Genomic DNA, 25031 nt, shown 5'->3' with positions numbered 1-25031 from the left:
CCCCTTCCTTTGTCCAGCCTGCCTTTGCCTCCTGTCCTCCCCTGCTGAACACCTACCTCATGAAAGCCCAACTCAGGCATCCCTTCCTCTGGGACACCTGTCCTTCTGTTGCTCTAACCACGGGGCCCCCACGGGGACTTCAGAGTCTCCAGCAGAGCACTCTTCACTCACAGCTGCTCACACACAGATTCATCTCCAGTTACTATGGAAGCTGCCATGAGCAGTACTGAAATCTGTTTGACTCTTTAACCTTGGCCATTAACGTAGGCCTGGGCACTTGCTAAAGGAGAAAACCAGTGCCTTTGCTTATCAGAGAAATTTCAAAAAGATCAAAATTTCTGGTTAGGCTTTAGCACTTTCACTGCCGTGGCTGGAGTTCAGTTCCTGGTTGGGGCACTGAGATCCTGCAAACTGCTAGGTGCGGCCAAAAAAAAAGAGAAGAATTAAAAAAAAAAAAAAAGAATAAAAAAATTTTAAAAAGATCAAAATTTCAGGCTGGCCCCTTCCCCATAGTAACTGTCCTGAAATTTATGCAAGGAGGCTTCAAGGAAGAAAGGAGAAAAGGAACATTACAAACAAAAGGCACAGCAAGAACTCGTGTCAAAAAATTATACGATAAACATCGCAAGTGAACACGTGAACAAACAGTTCTCCAGAAAATCAGTGATGGGCAATAAAGAGTTGATTGTTTTAGCACAGGCCTCCTGTGTAGGCTGAACTCAGTAAGCATTTATGGAGGAAACAAGTGAAAAATGTTTAATTTACCATGATGTGTGTCAGTGTGTATTTCCAGGAACAAGGACACTCTCTTATAGAGATATGTAAAGTGATCAATTTCAGGAAATTTAAAATTAATACAAGACTATTCTACCATTATCCATATTCAAATGGTGTCAATTGTCCCAATGTCCTTCATAGCTATTTCCCCTCACCTCAAGAGTTGATTAAGGATTAGGCATGTCACTTGGGTATCGTTTCTTGTTAGTCTTCTTTAATCTAAACATTTCCTCAGTCTCTTTTTCTTTAATGACATCAATATTTTGAAGACTTCAAGCCAGTTGGTTTGAATAATATTGCTCGGTGTGTCTTTGATGTTTCCCAAGATGAGATTTATTCTAAAATTTGGAAGGGTAGACTGTCTCTCACAGTACACAAATGAAACTTCCCACCAACATTCCTCAATTTTTTTCCCTTAAATTCTTCAATGTCAAGAGATTTGTCAGTTGTACAGCTTTTTCACTGAACAGCCGTGGGTAAGATGGGATTTTTCCAAGCACACAGTAACTTTCTTTGACTTGTTGCATCATGGTGTGTAAAGAAATCTCAAGAGCTCATTAACCAAAATGAACTACATGAAATTGGCACACAGTGCTGCCAACACAAATAATTGCATTGCCATTCAGACTCCTTTGCCACATAAATATTCCACAAAGTGTACACCTAGGAAGAATGCTCTCTGTTCAAAAAAGTGAAAACACTTCAAAGAAACCATCGCATACATAATTTTTAATATGTAAGAATTTACCCATGCTAATACAATATACACATTATTTTAAATGTCTCATCATATTCTGTCAAGTTGAATGTATCCTAACTTACTTCCTCTGTTCTATTGTTGGACATTTAGATTATTTCTGGGTTTTACATTACAAATAATCCAGTATATCTCATTTTTGTATTGAGAATTATTTTTGTATTAAAAATATTCCATCGTCTCTTTAGGTATAGGTTTTCAAAAATGAAATTAATGGGTAAAAGGACTTGAACATACTAATGGCTCTTGATACACGTTGGTAAAAGGTTATGCCCATTTCAACTTTGCCAGCAATGGATGAGAGTGCCTTTTTCAATCTACCCTTGCCAACACTGAAGAGAATGCCGAAAAAAACACATTAATTTCATGAGAAAAAAGCTACTTGAAGCATAAATCTCTATTCCCTTGCTTTCTATTGAGGTTCAACATTTCCCCATATACTTGTTAACCTGTGGATGTCCTCATCCCATAGTGATAATTTTTTAATATCATATCTTCTTTAGGGATATTGCAAACCCATTAGGATATCTCTAAAACATACTGTGGAGTTTATACTAAAAGGGCAGCATCCTAATTTATGAATCCTGTGGACTGTGTGGAACACCAAGCAGTAAGTGATCAGGTAGAAGTAAAGGATATTTGACTCCAAGTGAAAAGAAATGAAGGCTTAAGTTGTCTCAGAAAAACCAAAGCCAATGCCACAGACATAATCAGGAGATATGTTTTGATTTCAGTCCCAGGGATAATTTTTCTCTCTCATTCCCCGAAGACAATCTCCCAAACTGGTCTGTGTTAAAGGTAATAGCACAAAACAACAAAATCAGAGAGAACAATTTTTATAATGAAGCAAAGAACTAAGAAGCCAATTTGTTTCCAAGGAAAGTAGGAACGCCATTCCTGAATCAGTTCGACACCAAATGATGACTGACGTGTGCATCTAGGCTCACTGAGAAAGTTCGGTTTCCTCAGAAGATCTTAAACAACCAGTATAAGTTCTTATTTATAATGTTTGACTGAATCTATGCAATAAATGGTCAAGAAGATAAATTTTTATATAATAAAAAGATGACAAAGGGAATGATCCTGTAGTATCCCATTAGCTATATAACTTCTAAAATAAGTAATCCATCATTCATTCTATAATAAATTCACTGAAGTTTGTTAATCTCCCAAAGCTAAAAATTTTAAACTAACACTGACAACAGAAATATGTTTTAATGCAAAATATACGGAGAAAACAAACTGACGAAGCACAAACCATCTGATCATAATTAGAGCAGTGACCATTACAAGGGAATTTTCATTTAAAATTCTTAAAATGCTTTTACTATAATAAATTACCAACCAGAACCCTAGGACAGGTAGACCCTTTTTCACTGTGATGAGAAAGAGGAAAGCTGAAGTTTTGGACTACCACCATTTTTACAGTGACTTGACATTACCTGTGTCCTCCCCAAGGAAGCCTACATTCTAATCTGAGTCCCTCCTGTAGAACCACACCACAGACAGGCCCGGATGCTTGATATAGTCATTTATTTTGGACACAATTGGTTAATTTTATCACATGGATGTCTACCCTGTATTCCTAGTGCCTTAATTTTCTGTGAGCAAGAATTTTTATTATTATAATTATTCATGGCTCCATAGTATCTCAAAAACATATGCATATGGTAGCTACTGGATAAACAGCTAGAAATTAAACCAATGCACCAAAAATGGGATTAATTTACATAGGAAAGGAAAAGTATGTCATAGGCAGTGGGGAGTGAAACATGAGTCTGAAAAGCGGTCATCTCTGCAACTTCACAGAGCTGCTATCCACTATTTTATTGGGATTTCACACAATACACACACAGGTATTCTTCATGTAATTTGACATATACAGTGTTTTAAAATCCAGTTGCTCACATATGAATATGCTGAAAGAATATCCCAGAGAGTAATATCCTAAAGTAAATCACTTCTAAACCAAGGTGAATTTCAGACTGCACAAGGAGCAGAGAAGCTGATGGTCAAAGTGGATGGCAGCACAAAGTGACCCCAAACACCATCCGCCAGCCAGACACCAGGTATTTAGTCTAAACCGTCTATTGGAAACTAATTTTTTTGTTGGTTTCAAGAAACTGGGCACGTTTTAAAATCTGTTATTTATCTGAAATTTTCCATACTTGATTCAAGTCAAAATATTCCTTAAATGTTTCCCATGATGAATTTGGCAGTACAATGCTGAGAGGTTACACAGCTTGTTACTACATAAATAAACTCTTCTGAGGCATCCTTCAAAATGTAACAGACTGTCAGCCCACAGGCCATGCATCTGAGACACTTTGACCTAGACATACTTCTCTATCAAATGGAGACTTAGAGAAATTTCAAGAAGCAAAACCTGCCCCATGAATCATGGACTTCTTTCCTGGACAGGTTCTTATGATGGACTTGAATAATATGGAAAAACAGGAAATGAGTTCAACTTTTGCATCTTCTTTGATTTCAGACAATAATAATCCCAAGACTCCTGGCGATGTCCCCACAAGACATCATACAAGATTGAACCAGTGAAATTCCCAGCTTCTCCTCAGCATCCTCTTTCTGCTAACTTTAATTAAACAAGTTTGGGTGTGTTCTATCTGCATTAGACACACTGAATGTAGAAGACAGCTTAGTAAACCTCCCCTTTCTTAAAAAATAATGCCGATCAATCAATCACTGTCGACCCCACCTGTTTGAAGAAAGATGGTGCCTCCAGTTAGCTGAGACCCTAAGGGTGTACTTGGCCACTCACCTTGCCTGCTGGCAGACGCAGCAGATCCACACCTTCTCGTGCTTCTGGTAGGAGCAGCAGCTCTTGCAGACGTTGAACTTACAGTCCCCACACCGGCGTTTGGTGTTGACAAGGAAGGTGAAGGGTGAGCAGCAGCGCATACAGCAGTGCTCCACGAACTTCTGGTGCTTGGAGAGGATGCTGCACTTGCTGCCTTCCTCATCCAGCTTCTGCTTCATCTCGCTGGGGAGCCAGGTTGGGGGAAGGGTGAGGAGAAGAGAAACAGCACATCAGGTCAGGGGGCTCCCTCCCTAAAGCACGCCACCCTCGCCCTCCCATATGGCAAGCTGCCATGTAGGATCTTCCTGTAAAACACAGAAAGATCAATGGCATGACATAATATCCAGAGAGGAACCCTAATGGTGGATTAATTCTGTGTTCTTCTATATGTCATATTTTCTATAAGAAAGCACAAAACCTTATTACTTATATTTCAGACACTAGATTTAGATGCAAATTATTATAAAGCTAAGCACATTAAAAAGAAATCCTTTAGCTTAATTAATGTCTTTTTAAAGGAGCAGGAGATCATTTATGTTAAAATATTAATCCTTATAACAGCCCTGCTGGGAATATGATAAATGCAATCCTGGTGCTTAATATCCCTGGAAACTGAAGCACCAGGGATTTTAAAAGCTTTCAAATCAATGTAGTCAATAAAGATTCTCTGGGTGATGGGCTAATCCTAAACACTGGTGACTCAGAGTTGGATAAAAGTTAACCCCCTTCTTCCAAAGAGCTCGTGGATGTTCTGGGCACACAACTGGTCATAGTAATGTAAAACACAACACTGCATGCACTTTTCTCTACACTCTGAGGAGGAAAGGAGAAACCCTAAGAGGCAAGGATCTACCCCAAACACACTGAGTTACCCAGGATACACAACTGACCGGAAGTAACCAAGTTATTCTACCTTGGCAAATTTGAGTTGTTTTTTCCTGTTCAAAGATGCACACCCACAAAGAATAACAGAAAATAATTTTTGTTTCTGTATCCATTTTGTGATTGTGCAGTTCACCCCAGATGAATCTATGATGTATGTGGCAAATATTTTCTTTCATTTTGAACTTGTCTTTTCAACTTTGCTTATTGGTGTCTTTCATCATTTAGAAGCGTTTAATTTTTCTGTAGTTAAATCGGTCAGTCTTTTCTTCTATGGCTTCTGAGTGTTACATCTTGCTTATTACTCCTCCCACCCTCTACCAACCACTAATCTACTTTCTATTTCTTTGAATTTGGACATTTAATATAAATGGAATCATACCATATGTGTTTAAGGTTCATCCATGTGACAGCATGTATCAGAATTTCATTCCTTTTTATGGCCAAGTAATAGTCCATTTACAGATGTACCATATTTTATTTATCCATTCATCGACTGATAGACATCTGGGTTCTTTCTACTTTTTTGGCTATTTTGAATAATGCTGCTATCGACATTCATGTATAAGTTTTTGTGTGGACGTATCTTTTCAATCCCAGGAGTGGAATTACTGGGACATATGGTAATGCTAAATGTTTAAACTTTTAAGAAACTACCAGAGTGTTTTCCAAATCGCTGTTCCATCTTACATCCCACCAGCAACATATGAGGGTTCTGATTTTTCTGCATACTCGCCAACACTTGTTATTGTCTGCCTTTTTTATTATAGCCATCCTAGGGGGTTTGAGGTGGTATCTAATTGTGCTTTTGATTTGCATTTCCCTACTAGCCATTTGTACGTAGTCTTTGGAGAAAAGTCTATTCAAATCTTTTACCCATTTTAAAATTAGAATATTTATCTTTTTCATCATTGCGTTATAAGAGTTCTTTATAATATTCTGGATACAAGTCCCTTATCAGATATATGATTGGCAAATATTTTCTCTTTCTTATATTAAACCTTATATTTTATTAGTATTTTTAGGTGCTTTTAGTACAAAGAAGGGCTGCACTAGCTCATCCCAGCCTGCTACTAGAATGGGAAATCTACATATGGTTTTATAATCTAATTTTTCACTTAACAACAACACATCATAAACATCTTTCCATGAAAATTCAAAGAGTGTTTGTAGCTTCAGCTTTCAGGTCCCCTGAGCTGGCTTACATGGCTGCCAGTATACGCACAGGGCTTTCTGCTCTGCACTGCGGTGCCCGATACTCATTTGTTTCTTGAGCATTAGAAGGGGAGACTACATCAGGCCAGCTGATAATTCTACAGGGTAAAATATTGTATATGTATACTTGGCTGAACAAAATATTTACAGGGAAACAGGACAGAGGTTTTTTTTTCCTTAAGACATGAAGATGTTGTTATCCAGTCCCTCAGATTTAGAATAGAAGGTGAGCTAAGTTATCAACGGGTCTGACCTCTGTAAACAATATAAGAACAGCCTCAGCAATTGACCTTCTTCTATTGATATTTCAAAGACACTGAATTAAATAGGATAAAACACCCAGGAAGGAAAGTCTTTAGGGATCAAAAAAAGCTCTGTGAACTCAATGCACAAGATCACTTGAGCTTTATGAGTTTTGTTTCCTGATACACAGGACTGCAAATGCCAATGGCATTTAAAAACTCACTGAGAGTCTAGTGATAAAACTGTACCAATTCCTCCAAAGTTTGTTCCAAGCAAATGGAGTGTTTTGAACCACAGGCTCAGTAGAGGAATAGAATGTCCTTCTTGTGAACCATCTCTCACTTCTCAGATTCTACTGCCCTATAGTACCTCATGGGAGAGGTCACTGAAGAATTGTATAGGATAACCTATAGTGGCTAACTGCAGAATCAACCAAGAAGTATGCAAGACCAGGTACCTGCACTGAAATGTCCTGGGAAGGACCAGGCCCCCAAATGGTCAGCCACGTGGGAAAGAGTGATGGGTTTAGAGTCAGTGGCTGGGGTGTAGAGCTGAGCTCAATCACTTCTCAAAGATCCCTCCAACCTTTCTGAGCCTCTGCCTTCTGAGAGGCAACAGTAATTCCTACTTCGCAGAGTTTCCAGAGATTTTAAGTGAGCAAATCAACAATAAGCAAATAGTACTTTTCATTTTGATTAGCAAGAAATCCAGTGGTCTCAGTACCCATAACATTTGATCACACTTGTTTCTATGTCAAGAAAGTTTTGTGATAGTATCTGGGCAAAAAGGCTCAATATGTATTTGTTGCTTGAGCACTGAGTGTTAGTGGGTGTGAAGTGGCATCTCACTGTGGTTTTGACTTGCATTTCCCAAATGAGTAATGATGTTGAACACGGTTAGTCTGGTCTTTAGCAATGTCATCTAGCATCTGGTTTAGCCTCTTCCCGATACATCACTCTGCAACCGACATATGAAAAGCTTATCAACATTTCATGGTTTCTGGGTCCACTGCAATGCCAGTTCTGATTCTCACCATGTGTTGAGAATGCATGCAGGCTCAATGGGGCTAGAGTGTCATAAGTTAGCTGTGTCTGCCATAGGTGTAGCAGGGACAGTGATGTCATATATGTCACTTGTTTGCTATCAGAGAGACAGTAATTCTAGCCCATAGCTATGAGCCACCACTCCATGGTCACAGGCACTGTTGTCTAGATTGCCAATTATTCACTCAGTTCACACTCACTGAGTACTTACTATTCCAGGTGCTAGGGATAAAAAGAAAACAGGACATGGTCGCTCCTCTTCATGAAACATGTATTAAAGTGGGGATTCAAAGGATTACAAACTAAATAAAATATAAAACAATTTTAAGTTGTAAGGCGTTCTATTACAGAATAATCAGGGCACTTAGACTAAGAATGACATGGCAACCTACTTTAGACTGGGTGGTGACAAAAGTCTTCTTTGGGGAGGTGACATTTAAGTTGAGACTACAGGTTGAGAAGGGGCTAGCCCAATAGGAAAAAAAAAATAGCATAAGAGGCAGAGAGAACAGCAGAGGAAAAGAGCTTAATGTTGGGGAAAGGGGAGGGAAGACAAGACACAGGCCCTGGAAAGGAGTTTGGATCTTATCCTACGTTCAGTGGGAAGTTATTGAGGCTGGTGAGCAGAAACAGAGCAGGATCCAATTTCTGTTGTAATAGCACCTGCTGTTACATTAAGGCCAACTTCTAGGGGGCCATGTGTGGAAGCCTGGAGAGCAGTGCATTCATCTAAGTAGCTGGCTGAGGTTTGGACCAGGGTAGGAGCAGAGGAGATGGAGAGGAGTGGACAGATGCATGGCACACCTGCTGAAGGATCTGACATGGGGGCGGAGGGAAAGAATGAACCAAGAACCATTCTCAGGTTTACATCTTTTGTGGGGAGTGAAGCGGTTTGTGGAGCAAGGGAAGACTACGATAGTAGAAGCATGTTTTACTGAAAACTGTGAGGCATCTAAAGGGATTTGCCATGTGGACAATTGACAGGTGTTTGTGCATCTCAGAGGAGGGATCTGGGCCAACTGTGTAAGTTTGGGAATTATTTTCAGACACACCTCCATAAATATAGGAATGGATGAGTCACCCTAGGGAAGAGAGGGCAGCAAGGGGAAAATAAGAGAGCATAGAAACAAGCCAGGGAAACCCCAAATGTTTAAACTCAGGCTGAAACTTGAAGAGGTGAAGCCAGACAAAGAGACTGAGAAAGACACCAAAGGAAGAAGGTGTTTCAGAGAGAGAATGGCTGACTGTGCCTGCCGTGAAGGCAGAGAAGTGTCCACTGGATTTGGCAACAGGAGGTCACAGGTGGCCCTGACAAAAGCAATTTCACTGTGAGGGGGGTAGGGGGAGTGAGGCAGGAGCTACTGCTGTGGACTGCAGGGTGAACAGGAGGTGAGGTAGTGGATCAATCACGGCATGACTCTGCCGGTAATGTTATAAATGTTAAGAGCAAGGCTCCAGAGGGTGAACCCAACTGATAGGAATAATAATAGTCATAATAATTTAAAAGTATGTTTTGCTTTTAATCTGTCATGGGTAATATCACTCTCTCACTGTGTAATTTCAGGCAGAATCATTTTGCTGCCCCCTGATGGTGTTATCAAAATTCATTCAAGGTTAATAGAGTTCACTGTGTCACAGTACAGAAAATAAACACTTAAAGATTCCCTCTGGATGGTGAAGTTAATAGACACACACCAAATACAGTGTGATTACCAGCTCTGAAAGGAAGCAGACCATTTTAAACCAGAACTTTGGACGGTCCCTTTAGCCCCATAAACCAGAGCATCATGTTTCATATGAGCATTGTCTGTAAGGAGTTATGGGAGCTCCATCAACCTGAATTCCTTCAGACAGCTTAATAAACAATGGATGCTGGGGAGAGGGTGAGGGGCGCTGGCTCTGCTCCTGATGGCTCAAGGGGGTGAGGGTTGGGATGGTCAAAACCTTTCTGTATATTGAAACATTTTTGCTGGTTACCATCACTATGTAAGAAGAATAATGATACTGAAAAATTTGGGGGTCACTAAAGAGAGTCATAGTTTATATTTAACATGTTCAACCTCTAATCTACGAAGGAATTTACCATCACAATTCAGAAAAAAAGATGGTAAAATGAATGCACATTTACGTAAATCACCTCTATGGAATCCGCTGAAGTTTAAGTAAAAAGAATGGAAACAGACAGTAAGCTCCATGTTTCATAAAACGAAGGAATTTCCACAACCTGCCACTTCTAAAATAGACTATGGAAGAAGTTTAGTTATATTTGGGATCTGGAGGGAAGATGGTGAAATCAGACACACATCCATCTTGACCTTGAGCAGAGAGAGGTATCAAAATACAAATGAGGGCACCCTAGAGGCATTATAATTCTTTCCTTGAAAAGAAGAATGGCCAGGTCACCAGAGAAGCTGGGACCTTCACCCTGTGGACTCACATCAATATCACAGTGTATCAGAGTTTCATTACAAGCCCAGGCTGGCCAGGAGTATGTGAAAAAGAAAACCCAAAGGGCATCTAGCCTGCAAGAGGGGTCACACCTCCACGGTGGCAGGCTGATCAAATCAGATGGGAAATGTCTGGGCGGGACATCTCCAGCTGTAGCTGATTACCATCCCAGCTCAGTTACCTTCCAGCATCGTCCCTCTCACCTGCAAACAGCTAGGTCTGCTTTCCCTCCTGGGTTTTCACAAAGCAGTTATTCAATCACTACCTTCACAACTCAGGAAAGTAGGGAGGGCAATCATATTGCCCACCTCCTCAAATTAGCCATAGTGCATGAAACAGAACAGACCCTCCATTTAACCGCTATGAATGACCTCACTTAAGCAGTAGCCCAAGAGGAATGGAGGTGTGGGGGCTGAGAATAAAAGAGGCTGACCGAGAATGTTCTAGATACAAAATAAAAAATACAAAATAAAGCAAGCTTTCCTTTCCACCAACCTTGCCTCTTCATTGACTTTTTAAAAAATTTATTTTATTTTATTTTTGGCTGTGTTGAGTCTGTGTTGCTGCACGCAGGCTTTCTCTAGTTGCGGCGAGCGGGGGCTACTCTTCATTGTGGTGCGTAGGCTTCTCATCGCGGTGGCTTCTCTTGTTGTAGAGCTCGGGCTCTAGGTGCACGGGCTTCAGTAGTTGTGGCTCATGGGCTCAGTAGTTGTGGTTTGCGGGCTCTAGAGCGCAGGCTCAGTAGTTGTAGCGCAGGGCTTAATCTCCACGGCATGTGGAATCTTCCCAGACCAGGGCTTGAACCCACATACCCTGCATTGGCAGGCGGATTCTTAACCACTGCGCCACCAGGGAAGCCCTTTTTGACTTTTGAGTGGCAAGCACCTAGTCCCACTTTTCATAACAGATTTTGGCTCCCAACGTGAGGCCATGCTCTCGCGGTATCTGGCTCCCCAGGTTTTTCCTGAGTAGAGCCGCCGGCCATGATGACATGCCGGGATGGTTGTGATGAGACCCCTGCTTGTGGCTAGCTGATCCTGAGAGGGGACTTGCGGGGATGTTCCTAGTAGGTGCTGAAACCATTTGTTTTGGGGATTCTCCCTGTTTCTTCCATGCTGGGCACTGACTGCCAGCATAGGCTCTCTCCTTGGTGGAACAGAAACATGCATCGGAAAGAGCTGACGAGCTCCAAGACTAAGTCTACCGGTGTGCACCTGGGCAAACTTCTCTTTTGAGCATGAAGTGCTATTTGGGCATTTGAGAGTTGAGATCAATTGTGAGCACGAGGTGCTATTTGGGCATTTTGCCAGTTGGTGCCGATGTGTGTCTGACGTTGAGGACCCTTTGTGTTGGGGAAATGTTTGTTTGGGACTCCATATCGGTTATCGTCTTGGAGGATTTGTGACAGTTCTGTCTTTTGGTGTGTGAATGTGTATTCCATTTGTGTGATTGGTATTCTCATTGCCTTTTGTAAAATGGGAGATTCAGGTTCAATTCAGTAAGAAAAATTTTAGCTATGAACCTATGACTAAGAAAAAGAAAGATGATTTTTTTTTAACACAGTGTAGCTAACAGTATTCTTCAGAGAAAATTGGTTAAGATGAAACTCTTTTGAAACTCCAAAACTGGTTCTTTTTGCATATGCAGTTAGAGAAAGCTAGCTTGATAAAAATACTGTTTTCAGAATTCTGACCCTGAGAGAACAAAAATATGCCTAGGAGAAAGCTTGAAGTTAACTCTTATCGTGTCCTTGAAATGCAAACACAACCCATTCTGCCTGACTCTTCAGCCTTGGGTTAATTAGTAGAACTTCAAAAGATGTTTGGGTTCATCACTTATTTGCAAAGCAGAAATAGAGACACAGACATAGAGAACAAACGTATGGATACCAAGGGGGTAAGGGAGGGTGGGATGAATTGGGAGACTGGGATTGACATATGTACACTACTTTGTATAAAATAGGTAACTAATGAGAACCTACTGTATAGCACAGGGAACTCTATTCAATGCTCTGTGGTGACCTAAATGGGAAGGAAATCCAAAAAAGAGGGGATATATGTATACGTTTAGCTGATTCACTTTGCTGTACAATAGAAACTAACACAACATTGTAAAACAACTACAATAAAAATTAATTAAAAAAAGATGTTTGGGTTCATTAAACACACATCTTGTACCACATTAAAGAGAAACTGTGCTATGAGAAAAATGTATGTTTTTAGAGGTTATGGAATATGTTCTTAAGTTTGCCAATAAGAAAATGCTGATATAACAAACAGTTCAATGACTTGTTTCTTGGTGTTGTTAAGGTCTTTTAAAGGTTAAAAATTGTAATATGTAAAAATGATAAGGGAAGCATTTCAGTGTGTAAAAGCAAGTAGGATATGTGTTGTCGGTGAGAGAAGGTATAAAAAAATGAAAATATTTTTGCTGAGGGATAGGAGAAGGATTAATTTTGTCCTAAAGCTGGTTGTTTCTGGATGGGAAAAAAAGGAGAAAGAAAGTGATAAAAGTTTGTAAAAAAAAAAAAAATGAATTTCGAGAAAAGAATTTTGTACGTTGTTAAGATAAAGATTAGATCGAATTTAATTAGATAAATGAATTTTGTTATTAATAGTAAGCTGATGCAAGACTGAGTTTGGTTTTCTCTCTGTTAAGAGAACAAAATTTTTCTAAACAAATTAGGATTATTTGGTATGTTAAATTATACAGAAAACATTGTCAAATAATAATGATAAACATTCTTAGGTTATATAAATATCATTAATATAAGTGTTCTAGAAGTTATATGACGTTTCTAAAATTTGAGTATGTTCTGGCATTATGTTTCAGTCATACTTCTAGTTATAAATTGTCTAGTGAAGTTGTCACAGAGTAACTACTTATGATGTGTACTTGCTGGCTTTACAGTACATGTGCTAAAAGCACATGTACAATGTTTGTGTGACAATTGGGTATAATTGATAAAATGTATAGGCTATAAAATGTTTCCCCATCAGCATACCTCTGTACTGGTTTGTTATGTCTGATTAGTTTTCCCCCAACGTGAATAACTAGGCCAATATATAAACAAAAAGTAGGCTTAGCACCAAGGGACATGAACAGACCCAGAGCTGGCAACTGAGCCACTCTGGCAATGTTGGAAAAATACATTGATTATCAATGCTCTCATGGAAAGATTTGCTATTAAAAAGGGAAAATGGTGGAAGAAATTTTCCCATATTGAGGTATGGGGAAGTCATCCTGGCTTATACATGATTAAATTAAACTTTAGGTTAACCAAAACAGCCTGTTTCTGGCCTATTAAACATATATTGTACATCTGCTTTAACCACTAAGGAAAAAAAACACAATCAGAGAATAATACAAGGATGCATTTTGATTATTATCCTCATTGTAATATGTCTGCTAGTTTTCAAATGTTTGTCCAAGTACTATGACAAAGAGAGAGGTAATGTTTTCACAATACAAAATATTGATGCTAACCTTGTAACTCAAGATTATTTACAACTCTATGTCCATTCCCCAAATTAGGCAGGACTATGCCCCACTTCAGCAGGAAGTAGCCACAGCGGTTGTTGCCCCATTCCCTCAAAGATTTGGGGAAAATTGGAAGAGAAATGAAACTAAAACCAAGGTCCCCTGCCAAGTTTATGATTAACCTCTCTATCCAAAACTCCCTTTCTGGTTCTGTACCTGTCCCTTCTCAAGACTGAGGAATATCAAAGAAAAGGTGGGTTTGAAATGGAGCGGGACCCTATGGTCCTTCCCCCACATGTTTTCCACCTGCCTTTTGTCTATGGAAAAACTTTAGCCAGAGAATAAGTTTAATCAGAGAAGTGATAAAATGCAGAAGCAAAGGAAAGCAGTCAAGCAAGACTCAATAATAACAGTTTTGTCATTAAGCAAAGTCAAGGACATTTATTTCCTCCTCAAGGGCTATAGATAATATTCAAAGCCATATCCTTTGAGCTGTTTTATAGATACTGAGAACTCCACCAGGTGGAAGATGTTAACTACACGATGACCAGACTGTAGCCATGACATAAGCTGCCACATGAGTCCGCACCCCCCACCCCTTTGCCAGCCTCTGAAATAAAGCAAACTTCTTTCCACCAGCTGTGCCTCTTTGTTGGCTTTCGAGCGGTAAGCAGCCAAACCCCACTTCCAGCAACAGTATGTATATATTTTAATATTTTGAAGCCAGCAGTAGGTTAACCTGAGCTGACCAGGGTCACTGACCACTGTGTGCTGGGCAGATTCACAAGAAAGCTGTTGCTGCTGTTTACACTGGACAGAGGAGCATAACTAAAGCTGTGAGACAAACCGGAAATAGGGTGACCATGTATAACTACCAGTCCATGTGTCTCTAGATCCCCATCATATTATGAAATACGTATGAAAAAATATATACAAAGTAAACTGGATATTAACATTGTTACAAGACCACATCTATAAGTTCTGATTTCAAATAATTTTGCTCATTAATATGGCTTCATTTCATTATTTAACTCATGGGATTTATAAGTAAATAGTTATACATTTGAATGTGAAGTAAGTTTATGGAAATAAAAAAGTGCTTTTATGTCTTTACATACTAGGAACTGGCCTGAGGTTTTATTTTTCAGATGGTTCCTTCACTTAGATTAAAAGTCACTGAATGAGGATGCCTTGAGGCTGTAGCTTTTGAGCTTTCTCATTTTATGTATTTAATTGTTTTTTTTGTTTTTTTTTTTTTGCCTAAAAGAGCTTCTAAAGTTGGACTGGGGATTTTTTATCTTCCATATGCCCCAGGATTTCTACTTTCCTGCTTCTGATTCTGTCAGTAAAGGTTGGTTCATGAAACCATTAAACAAAAAAGGGAAAGAACTCAGGACAGAAACTGCATCCGCCTTCAGCTGCTGCAGTGCTTTGCCTCGCCTGGGTGTAATCACAAGGCAGGTGTCTGGGTCCACACAGGAGGCTTGGGCAAACACGGTGGGAAGTGACACTGTCCCTGTGAGAAGAGGAATAAGCTCAAAGCCTGGCTATGATCTTGGTGCTATGTTAAGGTCAGACATGTGTTAATTTTCTTCCATTCTCAGGCAGCCTAAGACACTGAACCCAGAAGCAAAACCCAATCCATGATTGATGCCTGGTCATTGCAGAGGAGGAAAGACAGAGGGAGGGGAGGGAAGATACCCATTCTTCTCTCCTTCCTCATTGACAGAACACTGAGTTTGAGCTGAGCCATTGCCTCCCAGAATCAAGACCAGGCTTCCCAGCACCCCTTGCAGCTACATGCAGCCATGTGACTAAGTTCTGGCCCATGACATAAAAGTGGAAGGGAGGTATGTTACATAGGGTGCTTAGAGGGAGCTCACTCTGCCAGAAGGGGCTCCCTTTTGTCTTTCTGCTTTTCCTCCCCCATCTCATTCTGTGTTCATGATGGCATGAGCTCTAGCTGCTAACCCGATCTATGATTTGACCTTGGGAATCGGTGTGGATCAAAAACAAAGGCTCTTGGGTCCTCAAGTGATGTGGGGGAGCTGCCACACTAGTCCTGAACCCACCCCCTGAATTTCTTCTATGTGAAAGAGAAATAAATTGTATCCTGTTTCAGCACTGTTTATCTATTGTTATTTTAGGGTTTTCTCTTGTACACCGATAAATCTGATTCTGAGAAAGGAGAGCAGGGCAAGTGTCAAGTAGAGTGAGAGCAAAGTAAGGATGGGAAGGGGAGGCTGAGTGATGAGGCAGAGAGTGGCAGGGTTCTGAGCAAGATGGAATGGAAAGGAAAGCAGGATGACACAAGCAGTCCATAACGAAGATCATTTATCCCCAAAGTGGTGGCAGGGCCAGGGGAGGGATGTCAACTTGAAGCTGCCACACTGAGCTGGCGAACCAATGCAAAGCACAGCATTGTATATAGAAACACACTAAACCCACCACAGAGTAGGGCTGGGTGTGAGGATGGTCTAAAACTGACCCAGTTGTAGAGCAACTTTCTTTGCAAGGGCTTCTGATGCCTCCTAGCTCACTGGCTCACTAGGGGCTGCTCTGTCCTTCTCTTGGAACCATGGGAAGCACAGAGGCCTGTCTTTCAGGAGCCCTCATTTCACAGGACTGTGAGGTCTATAACTGGTCACTGCTACTTGTCCCCTCTATGACTCCCTCCTTCTAGAATTTCTGGGGAGGCCCAGCGTTCCTCTGCCCTTTCTCCTCCCCTCCAGGCACTGGATGCCAGAGGAAGCTCTGCTGTCACCTTGGTGGCCACTTCCCAGGGCCAGCTTTCCATGAGTTCCTGGTGGCCAAATGCCTCACGTCTTGGCACTGCTCTTTCTCCTTGGCCTTGCTGTCCAGCAGAATTCCCAGAAATCTCCCGGCTCTGTGCTTCAAAACAGCCAGTACTGCCCCATTCCCACTGGCCTTTCCCTGCCTGGATATATAGCTCCCCTGATTGGCTTGCCCTTGAATGGCTAGCCATCTTCCTAGGACTCTCTCTTTTGCTGTCCTTACTTCCTAGTTCCCAGGACAGCATTCCTTTACCTATGTTCATCCTCCCTTGGATGGAAAAAGGAAAAATCATCTTTATTGAGAAAGTGCTGCATGAAGAGCACAGGTCTGGCATTGGGAAGCCTGGGAGAGAATCCTGACCTGGTATTTCAGTTCTCTGACTTCAGTTTTACTCATCTGTAATATGGGGCCAATAACGGTCACCTCACAGAATTGTTGGAAGGCCTAGAAATACACACTCATAGCACCTGTACATCATGGGCATGTGATAAATCACTGTTCTTTTTTTTTAAACATTGTAATGATATTCGTAGCATCAGTATGACCATTTAATGGGACCATTGAGAAATGGTTTTTCTAGGACCTGGCATATCCAGTGATTTAAGGGATTTCTGATCCCAGGAGACAGCCCTGTCCATCCAGAAGACCTATGTCCCCTTGAAGCCCATCTCAGATTGCTTCTCAGTGGGGCTGCTCAGGAAGTCCCAAGCCATCGCTCCTCCGTGGTGACCCTGCCTAGGACAGACCCTCAGTAGCAGCAGGATCTGGCCAGCTCCACATTGGGGCTATGCAGCTCTGAGCTCCCTGTCCGCCTGACATAGCTCTCGACACTGCTGGAAACTTCACTCCAGCAAGGAACCCCTGTGCTGCTACTTCTTCCCCCTCCCTGCCCTTCCATTTGCCTTGGCTTTCCCAACAAGGAGTCCTGCCATCCCACCCCCAGCCCTGAGGCAAGGGCAGGCAGGAGGAGCTTCAAGCAAGGAGAGAGAAAATGCTCAGGAAGCAGACTGACTCAGTGGAGTCTCTGCCGGATGCATCCCTAAGGTGGCCTGGTCCTCTCTGGACACAAGGGAATGAGAAGACGAGAGGCAAAACTGACCACAGAGAACCTGAAATTCTGTACACTTCTCATTCCTTTAATAATAACACACTTGGAATAAGTGTGTTTTCTGGCTTTGGAACTGTCAGGCCTCCTGAGGTTGAATATCCACATGGAGACCTGTGATGTCAGGTGTCCCGCAGGGTCCTGCTGTAAGTACCAACGTTACTGAAGAGCTCTCTCCCCAGCTCTGCCTTCTAGCACACACTCCTCTGTGTCTGAGACACCTCTTGATTCTGGAGTCACAGTTACAGTCCGTTGCCCCCACCCTGCCACCCCCTTCCTACCACACTATCCTGTTGACCTGGAGAGAAAACTGGGGCCAAAGTGGGGACGTAAAGCCTGGCTAAGCCAGAGAACAGGGTCTGAAGTTGAATACACAAAAGACCATTTGGGAAAGAGAGACAGTATTAGGTTAATGGCCTTCAGAGGCTTCAGTTATACATTTTAATTTTAATAATATGTTAAAATGTGTGTCCTGAAGCCTACATCTAAATTCATCCATTGCTTTAAAATTTTTACCGAATAAATTCTTCGCTTGTTGAAATTTCTATCTTTTGCTTTTGTAAATGAATCCTACATAATTTATGTGGTCCTTTATTAAATAAACATATATGGAGATGCTACGTGGTGCCATATCATGGTCTAAATGCAAGGTGGTTCAGGCATAAAAAGGGACAGAATCATGGAGGGCAAATAACAAGGAGCATGAGAACTCTACCTGAAGGCCCTCCAGAGGGCTAAACTGAGCAGGGAGAGCTGGAGAAGTCTAAAATGGCATTTTGGAAAACCTTTGTGATGGTTAATGTTAGAGGTCAACTTGGCTGGGTCACAGGGTACCCAGGTATTTGGTCAAACATGTCTTGATCGTGGACGGATCTAGAGACTGTCATACAGAGTGAAGTAAGTCAGAAAGAGAAAAACAAATATCGTATATTAACGCATGTATTTGGAACCTAGAAAATGGTACAGATGAGCTGGTTTGCAGGGCAGAAGTTGAGGCACAGATGTAGAGAACAGACATATGGACACCAAGGGGGGAAAACTGCTGTGGGGTGGGGATGGTGGTGTGCTGAATTGGGCGATTGGGATTGACATGTATACACTGATGTGTATAAAATTGATGACTGATAAGAACCTGCAGTACAAACAAACAAACAAAACTAATACTAAACTTTCTTTGGGTTATTTGTGTAGAAATATGTTAATATAAATGTTTCAGACATTAAACAAAAAAAACAAAAACATGTCTTGATGTTGCTGTCAAAGTATTTTTTAGAACATCTGAATCACTAACCTTTGGGTAACGCAGATTACCTTTGGTAATGTGGGTAGGCTTCATCCAGTTAGATTTTTAAAAAATTTTTATTTTATATTGGACTATAGTTGATTTACAATGTTGTGTTAGTTTCAGGTGTACAGCAAAGTGATTCAGTTATACGTATACATTTATCTATGATTTTTCAGATTCTTTTCCCATATAGGTTATTACATAGTATTGAGTAAAGTTCCCTGTGCTATACAGTAGGTCCTTGTTGATTATCTGTTTTATATATAGTAGTGTGTATATGTTAATCAGTTGGATTTTTAACAAAAAGACTGGCCTCCCCCAGAGGAGAGGGAATTCTGCCAGCAAACTGCCTTTGGACTTGAGCTGCAACTCTGGGTCTCCAGCCTGCCAGCCCACCCTGCAGATTTTTGATTTACCAAGCCCCTACAATTATGTGAGTCTCTTCCTTAAAATCTCTCTCTTTCTCCACACACACACACACACACCCCTACTGGTCCTGTTCCTCTGGAGGACCCTGACTACTCCATCCTGTCATGGGCAAGGAATTACATTAGGTTACCTACATACCTTACCAGCATGTGCAGAAGGTCGCCTTTCCTTATGTAGCATAGTCAACCCAGGTTCTACACTTTCTAGATCCTAAATAGAAAATATCTGGCATCCATCTACTTGTCTCCATCTTTGCCGTCACCCCCCCACCCCGAGTCCAACCCAGTCTCATCTCCCCTGGGACCAGGGCAATGGCATCTTTCTAAACTGAAGACATTTCTTTGTCTTCCCAGATCTCCATCTGTAAACTACAGCAGAGGAGGACCTTTAAAAAATGAAAATCTGATTGGGTCACCCACCTGCTTAACATACGTTCACAGATTTCAGTTTTTCTCAAGATATAATAGGAGCCCACATGGCCTGAGAGCCTCCAAACACACCCCCTCCCCTGATGCTCTAACCACACCGCCTCTTCAGTTTCTTGCTATTCTTTGAAAATGCCATGTTCTTGCCTTTTCTGAGGCTTTTCCATATCATCTCTCTTCTTGAAAGCTCCTCTTGTCAATATCCACTGAGCCCAAGTCCATTCACTCTCCACCACTTCACCATGAAAGGCCTTCCCTCATCCTTCAGAGTAAACTAAGTCTCGCTGTGATTCTCTCTCATAACACTTAAGTTTTCTCCTTGACAGACATTTCACAAATTCTAATGATAAATGTGTGTATGTGCATTATATTTACATTTTAGTATATTTTGTTTAATGTCTGTTTCGCCGCTATAGACTCAATTACAAAGGAGATTTGCAAAGTACACGATATTACACATACTGTGTTGCAAAATATAGTCAAGATACTCAGCAGATGAGTGTGACATGTGTCCAGCACCACTGGCATGCTCAAACCTTGGCCATCAGCTGTGAGGAGCCACACTGCTATGATCCCGTCACAAAATATTTCATTTTGATGCCCATGAAGTCAAATCACATTGTTTCAGATCACCTGCCTATGAAGCCTATTTTCTATGTTTTAATACTCTCATCTGTATCACTTTGAAAACCATGATTGTTCTAGCTTATTAATTTCATGCATCTGCTTTGACATTGGAGCCATGAACAAAGAGAGGGTGTATTGGCCAACGAAGCCAGAGAATGAACATAATTAATTATAGAAATAACACCTGATGGTAAAATGAATTCTGAGACATAAACAAGTGTTATTTCATGCATTGAACAAATATTGACTTGATACTGGCTTTCTCATAGCACTGTGTCAGGTACTATGGGTCACAGAGGTGGATTAATAAGACAGGAGCCTGCAACATATGGGAGCAGATGAACACGGAACTCCCAAAACAAGGGGGATTAGGAAGAAGCAGGATGTGGATGACCCGGCATGAGCCCAACACAGGGTGGGCCAGATTCCATGGCCTGCAGTGGAACTCTGACCCTATAGCACAGACCACTTTCATCCTGTCCCAGCATCATGGCAGAGGGTGGAAGCCCGTCCTGGACATTGCAGATTTCTTTCTGACAAGGCTTCTGCTTTGTGGTTCGAAGTTCTATCAAATATATAGTCTCTAACATTTTGCTGGTTCCTTTGACTAGTGTAAGACCCTCAGGTAAAGGTAAAAAAGTATAATACTTTAAGAGTTTGGAAGAGAAGACATCAGGGTGGTACAGCAGAAAGTTTAGGAACTCAGAGCCAGACATGCCTGCACTGGCATCCACTGAATTGAAACATGTTCATGGACACCTAAGGGGTTTCAAGAAGTAGGGCTCTAGAAGAGCTGTATACTCTCTGAAATTGTCTGAAGTTTTTGCATAGTAAAAAAAAATTGTCCAAAAGGAAAGATGGCAGATGGGAACAGTAGGAATTTCATAAACATCACAGTCAGACTTGGGCTGCATCAGCCGTGCAGCACTTACCTGGCCCTGGGCAAATTATTCATGTACACACCCCTCCAAGCTTAGTTTTCAGGTCAGAAAAACAATATGAATTATACCATGTGGCCAGAGGTGTGAGCTTTTCAGAAACAGGAATAGGAATACAATAATCCCAATACTAAATGAGTGCGGTCCTCACCTGGTTGGGGAGGCATCTTCATTCACATCAGGGTGTGCCAAAAGGTGTGAGGAGAAAGAGTATACAGAGCTAGCCACAAAAGTATAGACTCTTCAGAAATTGTTGCAATGGAGAGAAGTGCACTAAGGGAAGCCAGACCATTGCCTTCTCTTTACTCTACCATGCTTTATCCACAGCAATCATTGTAAGTCAGTGCGTTAAATTTCCAATGCCTCAAGCAGACCAATTTCTTAACTCTGGTCTCCAACTCTAAAGTTGTTCTGAATCAGCAAACTCCTGAGCCAAGAGATTCAACCCACACACAAGCAGGTCTTCAGTGTGCCTGTCATCTCTGGGGATCCCCCAAAAGGGTCTCACTCATAAGCCTATTTTCTTTCTCTGCTCCCACTGTTACCTGGAGATATCCTCTCTCTGTAAAGTTCTTGAAGATGCCTCACAGGCTGCTACTCAGAGAGAGGTCACCAATTCCCACACAGAGCAAGACAAACATGCTGGTACAGGATGCTGCCTTATTTCACCCTAATGGGTTGTTCTCAACTGTTACCTTCAACATTGTTTCTTTCTCACCTTCTCTGCCTTGTTCCAGTTTGTCATCCTCTTCCTGATTCTACTCTTCCTGCACATTCTTTAGCTTCCAAATGCCATTTACCTGCCTGAAGTAACTATGTATCAGTTAAGATTCATGTCAGTAAGCCACTTGGATGACTTACATGGATTAATTGGAAAACTGAGGTGACATTTTATCAGCTAGTAAATGCTAGAGTTTAGTTTCATGGTGCTATTGAAAGAAATTACCTATCAACATATATACGCATGTAGATTTAGATATTTCTTTTAATAGTTTATGGCTATTGATTGACTTTAATATATGGCCTGGAGTGGCTTTAATCTCCCTCTGTCCTTCTGCTCACCTGGTCTCAGCTCTGCCTGTTGCCAAGCATATTCTTATGTCCCTGAGGCAGAAGGGTGGGGCTTCTGTCGTGTTTGCTTGTGGGTCGTTATAGTGGTAGGATAACAATGGAGTCCAGTTTCAAAATCATTTCCTTAAAATGAAGTTTAAAATGGGGCAGAGGGGACTGCTCTACACCATAAGTCAACCACCCTTGCACTCTCATGCCTCAAGTTCTCATCTCGTCGTTTTGTCAACATTGCTCAAATGCCTTTAATGAACTTTGCCTCATGCATAAGAATAAGGTACCACTTGTACCCTTACGGAGGGACTGACACACTAGCCACAAACTGTAGTACCTCCTAGAGGATGTAGTACTGAGCCCCCAGCAGTGTGTTCTCTGTGAGCTCTGAAGATCTGGCATCATCTTGCATGGGGCTTCCGAAGGCAAAAACCTAGCATTCTCCCTGACTCTTCTCTTCCTCTCATCCATGATGTCCAATCAGTCACCATGGCCTATTGGATCTCCCCTGAAATACCTCTTGAATCTGCTCATTTCTCTCCATTGCCACTGCTATCAGGCTAGTCCAAGCCACCATGTCTTATTGCAGTCACCTCTTTTCTGGTCTATCCCAGTTCTGCTGCCTGTCCAGTCACAGGGAGAGCCAGGATGATCTTTCAGAGATGCCAATATGATAAGTCACTCCCAGGCTTAAAACCTTGTGATGTCTGGCCTTCTCACTCCTCTAATCCCAGCACCTGGCCCAGAGCCTGACACACAAAGGTGCTCAGCAGTGTTTGTTGAATGAGTGACTGAAGGAATTTGGTTGTAGTTATTCTGTGGTTATTCTCTGACTCTGAAAGTGTAAGAACTCAGTGGTTCCTACCATTTCTTTATGAGACAAAACCCAATGAGAACAGCAAAATAACCCCCACTCTGCATGGATAATATCACTGGTAGCTGCACTTTCCAGTGGGAGAAACTTGAGTGAGAAGAATCTCTCTCCATATGGGCTTATGCCAAGTTATTTATTTATTTATGGAACTGTCTCCAAAAGTTTCCACATCCTTTACCATTTAAGAAACCATGTCTGAAGGCCTCTGCCCATCACTTTCTCCTTGTGAGCCTACAGGCAACCACTTTCACAATTTTTGCCAAAAGTGTATATCAATGTTATTACTATTAACTTAAAATTTTTCTTTTAATCATCTCACCTACAAAACCTTAAATATCATCATTTTGACTAATTCTAAGCATTTACATCCATGAAATATTGGACTAGATATGTTTGTTAAATTTTCTTCTAATACACATTAAAACAAAAACATAACTAGTAATATAAAAAACGTTTAGTCCTGCACCACCTACATTCATCTGGTCTACCAGCCATGGTCCACATTCTACACTTTGGGAAATGCTCCTACAAGAAATTTATGAAAAATATGACTGAATTGCAGAAGCTTCTAATGTTTCCCAGGTATCCAGATCCAGGGTAGGAGAAAGGAGGACGTAACCTGCCATTTCTATTCTCAGAGCATCATTAGGAAAAATGAACAAGCGTGTATAATGTCCATATGGAAAACCTCGCAGGAGACCCGTCATCACAGCTGTGGACTGCCCAGGGATATTATGGGGGTGACCAGCCACACGAGGGAGACTTTATGACAGTCTCATCAGGTTTCTTGGCTTATAATCTGATCTTTACCTCACAAAATTAAGACTCACAAAAAATTAAGGAAGGAAAAGAAAGCAACTTACAGACCTTCAAGTTCAAGTCCCACAGGTACCTCCAGGGTGAGGCTGTGTGTAAGGATACACTGAAACTCTCCCTGTGACATGGCCTGGAGACTAGCTTCATGCATGATTGAAGGGACTCCAGGGGCTGTCTGTATGGGTTTTTTACTTGACTCTCTGACTTTTGAACTTAAAACACAAGTCATGGGCTTCCCTGGTGACGCAGTGGTTGAGAGTCCGCCTGCCAATGCAGGGGACACGGGTTCGTGCTCCGGTCCGGGAAGATCCCACATGCCGCGGAGCGGCTAGGCCCGTGAGCCATGGCCGCTGAGCCTGCGCGTCCGGAGCCTATGCTCCGCAACGGGAGAGACCACAACAGTGAGAGGCCCGTGTACCGCAAAAAATCCACAAAAAAAAACACAAGTCAGCCATGCCATGGGAAGGAAGGAGCTTTTTCTGGGAAGAGCAGATGCTGTTTGTGGCACAACCTCTACAGTGAAATGTCGACAGCAATTTACTTGGAAACACTCAGAATTGTCTTTATGATAATATTTCAGATTGCAGTAAGCAAGTGGTATATATTTATTTATAAGTTATAAGTTTACACTTCTGAGTTCTTTTTGCATTTTTAAGTTCTGTGTCTGAAATTCCACTTTGTTTGACGTGTTTATACTTGAAGTCAAGTTAGTTAAATTTATACTTGAAGTTATAAACACTGTTATAAAAGAAGTGTTTATGCTTTAAGTTATACTCAAAGTCATCTTTTCAATTATTAAGTTTGTTAGGTCCACTTAGTAGGCAAATTAAAAGCAGGCAGACACATGATTCAAAATGATGTCATTATTATTATTATTTAAATTTTTAAAATTTTATATTGGTGCATAGTTGATTAACAATGTTGTATTAGTTTCACGTGTACAGCAAAGTGATTCAGTTATACATATACATGTATCTATTCTTTTTTGAATTCTTTTCCCATTTAGGT

General features: G+C 41.3%; 1 protein-coding gene across 1 annotated transcript in view; it reads right to left on the bottom strand.

Moving 5' to 3' along the window:
- Positions 1 to 25031, bottom strand: part of MYRIP (myosin VIIA and Rab interacting protein) — a 173304-nt gene that overhangs the window by 103485 nt on the left and 44788 nt on the right. The window contains exon 2 of the mRNA XM_024754099.1: positions 4317 to 4538. Within this exon, the coding sequence (XP_024609867.1) occupies positions 4317 to 4538 (222 nt within the window). The remainder of the gene's footprint in view (positions 1 to 4316; positions 4539 to 25031) is intronic.

This window comes from Neophocaena asiaeorientalis, unplaced genomic scaffold, assembly GCF_003031525.2.
Source record: "Neophocaena asiaeorientalis asiaeorientalis breed wild unplaced genomic scaffold, Neophocaena_asiaeorientalis_V1.1 scaffold121, whole genome shotgun sequence".
Classification (NCBI taxonomy): Eukaryota; Metazoa; Chordata; class Mammalia; order Artiodactyla; family Phocoenidae; genus Neophocaena; species Neophocaena asiaeorientalis.
This window is presented reverse-complemented; position numbering and strand designations above follow the sequence as displayed.